At 43.2% G+C, this 10,677-nt stretch overlaps 1 protein-coding gene across 1 annotated transcript in view; it reads right to left on the bottom strand.

Annotated features, from left to right (window-relative positions):
- The window catches only part of LOC140338916 (uncharacterized), a 24,630-nt gene extending 14,860 nt beyond the window's left edge, over positions 1–9,770 (bottom strand). The window contains exons 1-3 of the mRNA XM_072423229.1: positions 9,676–9,770; positions 7,199–8,394; positions 6,439–7,052 (exon numbers count right to left, since the gene is read on the bottom strand). Coding sequence (XP_072279330.1) covers positions 6,439–7,052; positions 7,199–8,394; positions 9,676–9,770 — 1,905 coding nt within the window. The remainder of the gene's footprint in view (positions 1–6,438; positions 7,053–7,198; positions 8,395–9,675) is intronic.
- Between the last annotated feature and the right edge of the window lie 907 nt (positions 9,771–10,677).

Below are 10,677 nucleotides of genomic sequence, written 5' to 3'. Positions count from 1 at the left end.
AAAAAAAAAAGGAAAAAAAATAAAAATAAAAGTAAAAAAACACACAATAAAAACAAAAACATGTAATAAGTCATAGTATTAACAGCCTGGAGCAATAAAAGGGGGGCAGGCGGCCAATTAATAGTAAGATATTCCAGGGTAAAGTATGCACAACTGTTCCCTAATCTTGCAATTGCGAGTAGAAGGCATCACATGGATCCCAAATCAATTTGAATCAATCCATTTTGTTTTGTATAGGGGCCATAGGGTATTCCATTAGGCGAACATCTTGGATACGGGTAAAAATCCTCTAGAGAGGGAGGCAAGGTGGATTTCCATCTGGTTGGAATCAGGGTGCGAGCTGCCACCATTATATGGGCAATCAGTTTACTAGTAAGTTTGGGGAGGCCCGTAAAGGGTAGCCCCAACAAATGGTTAAGTGGATCTAGTAAAAGCTGTTGTTGGGTCACATCTTGAAGCAGCTTATGGACCCGGTCCCAATAACTCTGAATATTGGGACAGTACCAGAACACATGTTCCAGAGTTCCCCGCTGTGTCCCACATCGCCAGCAAATAGGGTCCACAGCGGGAAACAACCTGTGCAACAAATCCGGTGTGTGGTACCATCGAAATAATATTTTGTACAAATTTTCCTTTTGGCAAACTTTTTTGTGCTGCTTCCCAGATATCTGACCACTCATCACTGTCCAAAGTGCAGCCTAGAATACATTCCCAGGTGCTCATATATGCAAATTTACCAGAAATCCCTTGTATGCTTGTATGAAGGAGGCGGTAAATTGAAGAAACCAGACTTTTAGTATATGGACCATTCATGCATGTCCTCCCAAAGGAAGTAGTTTCTGTAAACCTGGACGCCTGTAGGGGGTTGTGGATAATGGGCGTCAGTACTGATGCTGTGGAGGATAGAGTATATTTAATCTTAAAAATCCGCCATAGGTTTCTAGTAAACAGCATTGGTGAAAGCAAATCCTTATCTGCCAATAGGAGGGAGGAGCTCCAAAGCATCACATTAGGGTGGATTGGAGCGATCCAGGATTCCTCCAATTCCCTACAAAAAGTGGAGGAAGTTAATGAGGTCCAAAAAGGCAAATAGCGTAAATGGGCCGCCACATAATATTTAGGCAGATCTAGGGCTACCAGACCTCCAAGCTCCCTTGGTGTACAAACTACCGAATTAGAAAGTCTGTGTCGCTTATGTGCCTAGATAAAGTTCAAAAAACCAGCTTGTAGCTTTTTCAGGGTCTGGACGGGAACCCGCACTGGGATGGTCTTGAATAAATATAAAAGTTTAGGTAGGAGCATCATTTTTACTGATGCTATATGTCCCAGAAGTGATAACCGTGTGTTTTCCATTTGTTCAAGTAGTTATGAAGCTCTAAGAACAATGGGGGAAAATTACACAAGTGTAGCTGGCCGGATGTAGCCGTTATCTGAGTGCCTAAGTAACCAATAGAATGTTCCCGCCACATAAAGGAGTACCTGTCTTGCAACGCTGAAAGTTGCAGGTTTGGCATATGTAAAGTTAGGGTCCCTGTTTTAGAGAAGTTCAACTTGTAACCTGAAATTTCACCAAACCAGTGTAGTTCAGAAATAATAGTAGGTTGTGTCCTTTACCCAAACACCTTGGATATCTGGATTGAACCTACTTTTTGCTGCCAAAGGTTCGATACATAAAGCAAACAGAAAGAGGGACAATGGGCACCCCTGATGTGTGCCTTTTTTTTCATAGAAAATTGTCTGGAACAGACGTGGGGCAATTTAACAGAGGCTGTGGGGCTTCTATAAAAGGGACCGAATTGCCTTGGCAAAAGGTCCTGAATATCCCAGCTTGGCAAGTGTGGAAAACATAAACAGCCAACTAAGGCGATCAAACGCCTTCTCTGCATCTAGGCTAAGAATCAGGAATGGGGCTTCATGTTTGTTAAGGATATCTATACCATCAATAACCCTTCGTGTGTTATCACTTGCATGATAAAATGGGATAAAACCAGTTTGGTCCCCATGTACTAAATATGGAAGGAGCTTAGAGAGTCTGTTGGCCAGCAGTTTGGTGTAAATTTTAAGATCCAAAATAAGTAGTGTTATGGGTCTATAGTTAGCACAGTATATCGAATCTTTACCCGATTTGGGTATAACCGTGATGTGGGAGCCAGACATGGAAGGCGGAATAGGTTTACCACACAAAAAATAATTAAATAAAGCTTCTAAGTGTGGGAGTAATTCTGGTAGAAAGGTTTTGTAATATAAGTACGATAGGCCATCTGCACCAGGAGCTTTATTAGAGGGAAGATGAGATATCATTTTAGAGATTTCTTCCTTGGTAATGGGTCGGTTGAAATGTTCTAGGTGCTCTTCCGACAGCTGGGGTAGATCTAGTTCTGCTTGATGCACGGACTGATACAGTTGAGTGTTGTAGGTTGGAAAACAAGAGGCTATACAGGATGGATCATATCTTATTACCCCATGTTCGTCTTTGATGGCCATGGGAGAGAAATTGACCTGTGCATCTCGTAATTTACGTGCCATAGTTACCTTTGTGGTAGTATATTTGTCGGGTGCGTTGCATCATCCAACTGACTTTTCTCAATTCCAGAGCCCTCAATTTAGAGCGGAAGGACGTCACCTCCCGCACGAGAGCCACTGACGGCCTATTGATAAGTTTCGCCTCCGCAGAGCATAGCTCTTGCTCAGAGTGCGTTGCATATTAGAGTTACGTTTTAAGCGAGAGCTCAGAGCCACACATTGGCCTCTAATAACCGCCTTGTGAGCCTTCCAAAGTGTAGAAGTATGCACCACTATATAGTTTTGAATACCTGTAGTGAGGACCGATTTGGTGTCTTCATTTTTAAGGAAAAAGTCATTCTGTCTCCAATGGTAGACTCTAGTTTTAGAGGGCGCAAGTAAAACATCCAGGGTGACCGGGGCATGTTCTGACCAAGTTATAGGATGAATGTCAGCAGTTACACTGTTCCGCAGTAGCGGAAGGTTGAAAAAAATATAATCAATGTGAGTGTGAGTGTGGTGAGGCAGTGAGTAAAATGTGAACTGTCTACTCGTTGGGTGCTGAATGCGCCAGCTATCGTATAATTGGTAGCGTCTAATGAGCTGTCGAAAGGCCTTAGATTGCTGCAGAACAGAAGCTGGCGGAGGGGGTGTGAAGGTAGACAGCCCATCCTGAGTTGGGGGGAAATTTACAGTAAAATCACCCCCAAATATAAGGTACGTATGGGGAAACTCGTCCAGTAAAGCCAATATCTTAGAGAGCAATGGCAGCTGACCCACATTAGGAGCATGGATATTAAGTCAAGGGGACTCCTTGCACCATGTAGGATTATAAACCGGCCATCAGGGTAAATAACGGGGCGGGTTGGTGTAAACTTAAAGGAGTCCTAATTAAAATGGCAACCCCTGCTTTCTACCTGGAGGGAGAATTTGCCATATGGGCATGCGGGTAGTATTTGGAGACAAAGTTTTTGTAAAATAAATATCCATTCCTCGAGGGACAGCTAGTGACATGACTATGGACTCTGTAAAGCGCTGCATAATATTTTGGCGCTATGTAAATTCTGAGTACCCTAATAATGTTAATACATCTCAGGTAGAACATGTTTTTGTTTCCTTAAATCTGAATGATTTCCAAACTTTTATTTTTTCAAGTCATGGTATAAAGTATCTTGGGCTTGGTAGTATAACAAGTGCCTGTGTGATCAAAATGTGTCTCCTGCAGGAAAACAACCTCTGCGGAATGGCGTTTAAATTTCCTGAGCGCCAGTTGGTGTTAGAATTCAGCCCCTTCACATTGAGAGAAAAAATTTTAGTCGCCATTAAAATACAATCCAATTAGAACCATTTTATCTGTGGAAGATCTGGTAGGAAGGCAAACCACTTGCACCCAGACTGGCATCATGAAGCAGTGCAAAATGCCCTCTTTATGGGGGGGGGGGGGAGAAAGGACTGGAGGAAAGAAAGAAGGACAGGGGAACCAAAAATTAAACACACATACATTAAACCAAACTGAATCAGTTACAAATAAGCGACTGAGGGGTGTTCGTCGCCCACTGGCCCTCAGGGGTCCCTAAGAACCACTGGGAAACAACAGTAACTGGCGGGCATACCAACACTTCCAAGGGGGTCAGGGGCCAACAGTCCCCAGGGCAATGAACAGACAAACAAGATAACATCAGAAACCAAATTGACTGGCAGTCTAACAGGATAGGAGCTTCAAGGGGATGTCCCACACCTCGCCCCAAAAACCAGGTCTGGTGCAGGATTCCCCAAGAAGTCACAGGGCAAAGAAAGAAAAATGCAGGGAAATAACATCATGTGCACCATAAACAAAAATACGACCTAGTCTAGGCGCTATCTAATTAACATTGGGATAGCACATCCATATCATGTCAGGTAGGTTTCTAGAGTATGAATTAGCATCAATTCCTGAGACATCTCCTTTAAGTGCACGGAGCCTCACCAATTAGTGAGGTCCAACATATGTAACAGTAAACATAAGTAATACAGCAATAACAGTAAGGGTAGAAACCCAGTGGTAATCTCCAACAGGTTAAAGTAGAGAGAAGCAAAGTGCTAAAACATTGTATGAACATAGTAGTAAAAAAAGACATCATTCTCTGAGATAAACAGTATGTAAATGTCAGTATCAAAAAGGATATGATATACAAAACCCCTCTCAACGTTGCCTACCATCCAGAGGGGCTGTGGGTGGGGAAGAATGTTGAACCCTTTGTCTGGATTGCTTCTTTGGCCTAATCTCCTGCCATAATGATGGACAAAGGTGAGGGGCCCTCCAGCTCCCATCCTGGGAGTTTGGGCAAAGAAATTCTCAAGTCCGGGCAGAAGGAGGGGAGGTGCTCTGCATAGCATAGCACAGCTGATAAGCCATCCCTGCGCGCCGTTAGGCTGAACGGGAAGCCCCATCTATAGGGGATATGATTATCCCGCAGAATGGTGAGGAGTGGTTGCAGAAGGCGCCAATGTTGTAGGGTGTGCCAGGATAAATCCTGAAAAAGCTGTAGGGGAGCGCCATCAAACTCCAGATTACACATATTTCTTGCGGCCGCCATAATCTCATCCTTAGGAGCTGTATCTGTCAGATGACAAAGAACCTCCCGCGGTCTCACGGCCAAGGCAGGTTGCCTCGAGGTCCGAAATGCCATAGTAATGCCGATAACGTGAAGAAGGGCGCCCCAACACGCGGTTAAAAAAAGGCTTGCAACACTAGCTTCAAATCTGAATTTTGGGTAGCCTCCGGTAAACCACGGACCCAGATGTTGTTTCTTCCAGTTTTATTGTCCATATCTTCCACATGGCGATAAAAATCTCTGATTTTCAAGTGATAGTCCTGGGGTTTATGGGTTAAGGCTTCTATATCACCTTGGCCTGATGTAAATTCTCATCAAGATCCCCCACTCTTCCAGCTAGGGACTGTAAATTTGCACGTAGGGCCCCTATTCAGATCGCAGGGTAGACTGTACTTCTGTAATAAGATGCTGAAAATCTGCCTTGGTGGGTAACATTTGAAGATGTTGCTGCCATGAAGGGCGCACATCAGGATTTTTATACACCGATCCTTGTTTAATAAATTGTGAGGGGCCTGCAGCCCCATGGGTTGCTGTATTGGGCTTTTCTGAAAGGGGCCATGTGCATGAGACAGGGTGTGGCAGGCGCAGCACCATGAGGTGCCTTGTGCGCTGTGGCATTAGAAGAATTATTATTTCTGTCTCTCTTTAGTCTGATCAGACTGTCTTTACGCTATAATTCCTCTAATACGTATGTCATCTTGACACTTGACAGCAGTACTCAATGTTTGAACAACTCTTACTTCTGGATCACCCATAGACAGTTCTGTTTGACCTTTACTGGGTATGATTTCATTTTCCCAAAGGATCTCTGGACCGGTGAACCAGTTTGAATTTTTCAATTCTGTTACATTCAGGCCTCTTGAAGCATGATCTGCTGGATTATGGTTAGTGTCAATATAATGCCAATGTTCTGGGTTGGTGCTTCCCGAATTTTCTGAACTCTGTTCGCGACAAAGACATGGGATCTTCGGGCTTCATTGTTTATGTATCCTAGGACAACTTGTGAGTCTGTCAAAAAATACTCTTCATCTATTTTCGATTTCCAATTCTTCTTTCAGAAACTTGCTTACTGATGCTGAAACAACAGCTGCTGTCAGTTCAAGTCTTGGTATTGTCTGAATACTGTTGGGTGCGACTCTGGCCTTTCCCATAACCAGGGCACAGTGTATCTTTCCTTCTCCTATCACTCTCGTAGCTTTACAGTTGGTAACTCTTGGACAGATATTCGATGACACAGTCCTGTCACCTGTCTTGAGTTTGCAATCTGCTGTTTTCCTCCAACAACACCCCATCCTAGATCAGATAGAACTGCGTAAGGTTCACCTTTTCCTCCTGTGATTACCTTTCTTGGTACCAAGGCCTCGGGACAGTTGTAACCTATCAACAGTCCAACACCAAACTCCTTCAGCGGGGACATTTCATGAGATATGACAGATAGGTGCTCCCATTTGTTGGCTGTTTCACAGGTAGGTATGCAATCTCGATCTAGAGGTATGTCGTCCTTTGTATAAGCTGGAGGTAGATCTAATATGCAGTTTGAATGAAGTCCTCTAACTCTCAGTCCTTTGACTCTTTGACTGTTGATCAATGTGTCTCTTCCTGTCATTGTGGTGAGTTTGAGTTTCACTGGTTCTGTAGCTAGTTCTAATTTCTTGCAGATTTCTTGATCAATGAAGGTGACGTCACTCTGGGCATCTAGTAGCGCATAGGCATACACCTTCTTGTTTCTCCTTTTAGGATTTGAGATGCACACTGGTACAACCATTGACGTGCCATTGATTTCTCCTTCCTTCACTCTGCAAGAGAATACTGAGACTTTTTTTTCTTCCTCAGTATCTCTAGGTGTTGAGGATTTCTCTTTCTTTGGACGCTCTTCATGTAGTGGTGTAGGATGATGTCCTTTGCAAAAACTGCATGTGGCCCTTTTCTTACACTCCTTAGTAACATGGCCCTTTCCTAAACATCCAAAACACAGTTGGTTATCAAGTACAAACTTCTTTTCATCTGGGGATTTCTCCTTCAATTGTTGGCACTTGTGTATGGAGTGGTTCTCTCCACAGAACATACACTTGAAGGTAGTCTGATGATTTGTCGGTGCTGACTCTTTACTGATCCCAGTAGTGACCTTGAACTTGCTCTCAAATTTCCTTGGTTTGTAAATGGTTTCCCACACTCTGCACATGGGTAAGGACACTCACCCGTGTGAACTCTCTGGTGCGTAAGAAGCTGTCCATTGTGAATGAAACTTTTCCCGCACTCCGCGCATGTGAAGCGACGCTCACTGGTGTGGATCTTCTGATGTTTAAGAAGGGCTGATTTGCGTACAAAACTTTTTCCACATTCCGTGCAAGCAAAGGGGCGTTCACCTGTGTGTAACCTTTGGTGCTCCATAAAATCTCTTGAGTTAATAAATCTTTTCCCGCACTCTGCGCAAGATAAAGGACAATCTCCCTTGTGCATCCTCTGGTGGATATGAAGATAATTTTTTTTCGTAAAAGATTTCCCACATTCTAAACAGGAAAATGGACGCTCACCCGTGTGGATTTTCTGGTGTGCAACTAAGTGTTCATTCGTAGTGAAAAATTTCCCACACTCTGAACAGGAGAAAGGATGCACAGGTATGTGGGTTTTCTGATGTATGCGAAGCTGTTCTTTCTGTGCGAAACATTTTCCACACTCAGAACAGGAAAATGTATGCTTGCTTTTGTGTATTTTCTGATGTGTAACTAGGTGCTCCTTCATTGTGAAACATTTCCCACACTCTGAACAGGAAAAGGGGCGTTCACCTGTGTGAATTCTCCCATGTCTAAGTAAGTGATGTTTCATGGTGAAACTTTTCCCGCATTCTGAACAGCAAAAAGGACGTTCACCTGTATGAATTCTCTGATGTACAACAAAATAGTGTTTATTAGTAAAACATTTTCCACACTCTGAACATGTGAATGGAACTTCACCTGTGTGAATTCTTTGGTGTAATTGAAAGCTTCCTTGGCAGGTGAAACTTATCCCACAATCTAAACATGAAAAAGGACGCTCATCAGTGTGAACTCTTTGGTGTACAAGAAGGTGTTGATTCGTAGTGAAATTTTTCCCGCACTCTAAACATGAAAAAGGACGTTCACCTGTGTGAATTCTCCGGTGTATAATGAATTGTTGTTTCTTAATGAAGCATTTCCCACAATCTGAACATGAAAAAGGACGCTCGTGTGAAAGTTTTCTCTGTTCAGGTAGTTTAGTGAGAGATAACACTGAAGTCTCTTCTGTGGGAACTCCATCTTTTCCTAAAGAAGATTCCCTGCTGTAGTTTCAGTAGGTATAGTCACGTAAACTTTGCTGAACATTACCGAGAATGTTTCCTGTTTTGGACTTAGTGTTTTACTAGCTGTATATGCCTTTGTTGTGTTTTTGCATATGCCATTGTTTTTTGTTATGCACACCCCAAATTAGAGGGTTTGACAACCCAAACTGATCATGTTGTCGGAGAGGTGGAGGATAGATGCAACAACCCCAGGACCCCAGTACTTCACCCATGGGCATTCTTTGTCCCACCTATGCCTAAGTTCTCAATTATATTTTATGCTTATATACACACTGGAGCTCCATTATTTTTATACACCAGACAGCAAGAGACCAACACCAAACGGTGAGATGCTGATAAACTCTTTATTCTCTTACTCAATATGAGTCATAAAATACCCAAAGGGGAGGAATTTGCTCTTTAACTCTGGGCTCTCCATGAGATGTGAAAATTTAAAGGGGCATGCAGGAGTACAGGATTTAGGCTGCATACACATGTGCAATATTTGTCCTCGGAAAGGATCTTTCCCAATTGTTTCCAAGCACTAAAGACCGAGTGATGCATGAAGGAGTTCTGCTCTGCTCGAGAGAGAACCACACGGCGGCACCCCGCTGTGCTCTCTCCCCTTCACTTTCATTATGATCGTTCCTCATCCGTAGACCTGCCACGACCATTATCCTGATGTCGAACGGCAGGCGCTTTACAAACGCCAGATTCTCGTCCAATATCACCCGAGGAGATTATTGGGCAAGAATCATGTGATATGTGTATGTAGCCTGGTGTGTGTATGTAGTGTACAGTCCTCTCATACACTTAGTGCTTTATCTCTGTTTTCATCAAAACTTGTAATGTTAAGTAATTGTCTGGTTCATAGGCCAGGACAGACATGGCAAAGGGTTACATCGTGTAAATCTAAAATATTGTTATTATCTCCTCTTACCAGTGCCAACAATGTCTCCTCTCAACTTCCTCCCAACACACCTATAACCCGGAACTTCCTAGTCACGTGTGACATCACTTCCGCACACAAAGATGGCACTTCGGCTGTGTTACACTACTTGGAGGACCACTGCAAGTTTTGTGCGGATCTAGGTATTGACTGTCCTATAATATCTGGATGGGAACCTATTCCTGTGTATTGAACCACCTCACCGGAGTGGCAGGTAGCCAGAAGCAAGAAACGACAACATTGCTCCAGTCCAGCTTCCACATGAGAGGGCACTACCCCTCGATGACTTTGTTCTCTTACTTTATTTAGGAGGACATGGGAATTCTTCCTACCACATGGATGGACTGCTACTTTGAGGTCCCAGGTCAACAAAATGGCAAAGAATATCGCTCTGGATGGTGGTGATATTATGTTGTTGATATATCATAGCTATGTTGGGACCCAGCAATTATTAATATGTTATATACTGGCCTAATATTTGTGTTTGAGGTGCATCAGTAATTGCCTCAGGATACTATTGCGGGTTTATAGTTATTATACTTACAGGGTTATTGCTGTTATTTATCCCATGCCCAGAGGCGTGCTCAAGGTGGAAGGACCTATGTGTAAGTGGGAGACTATTTGGGACAGGAACTACCGATAGAATTATGGAACATTATATGAAATAGAGCTCATAAACGCTTGGTATCCTGGACTCCACCACCATCTTCTTCACCCTACTTGTGGGTTCTTCTTCGTACGTCACCTTATCTTGCAGTGCGCAGGTCCAAGATTGGATGATGTAGATGGGGAAAAAGATTGATTGATGAAAACCTCTCTTAATGAGGTATTCCAACAACTTCAACACGTTTCACGGAGTCTATGTCCACTTTCTCAGGAAGAGGAGATCCATAAATAACAATTAATACTTAGAATCTTTGAACAAGCTGTATGTACTGTAAGATGACTATTGATTACTGCAACTTCAGGAATTTACTAGGCCTCCTAGCTAAGTTGATATGAGCAGCTGCAGGTAAAGCCAGGTGGGGTCATCTAATTTCAGTTGTCACCAAAAGGTCTGGATGGGCCATCAACCCAGCCCATCTGTTCAATTATGCCTCCATCTTCTTCTGACTCAGGGTTGATGGATTTATTGCCCCTTGAAGGCCCTGCTGGTGATCTGTTTGTTATGGGAAAATAGGTCTTGTTTCATGACCTTACAGCTGTTTTATCACCAGTTTGTTACTTCTGTGAAGTCCTACACTTGGAGACCCCCTAGGAGGGCCAGAGGCCAGTACAAAGATAAAACGGGTTTCATGTTTACCCACAACATTCTTGCACTGTATTCCTGTATT

The sequence above is a fragment of the Pyxicephalus adspersus genome, chromosome 10, assembly GCF_032062135.1.
Source record: "Pyxicephalus adspersus chromosome 10, UCB_Pads_2.0, whole genome shotgun sequence".
Lineage (NCBI taxonomy): Eukaryota > Metazoa > Chordata > Amphibia > Anura > Pyxicephalidae > Pyxicephalus > Pyxicephalus adspersus.
Note: the sequence above shows the minus strand (reverse complement) of the source record. Positions and strands in the feature narration are given on the sequence as shown.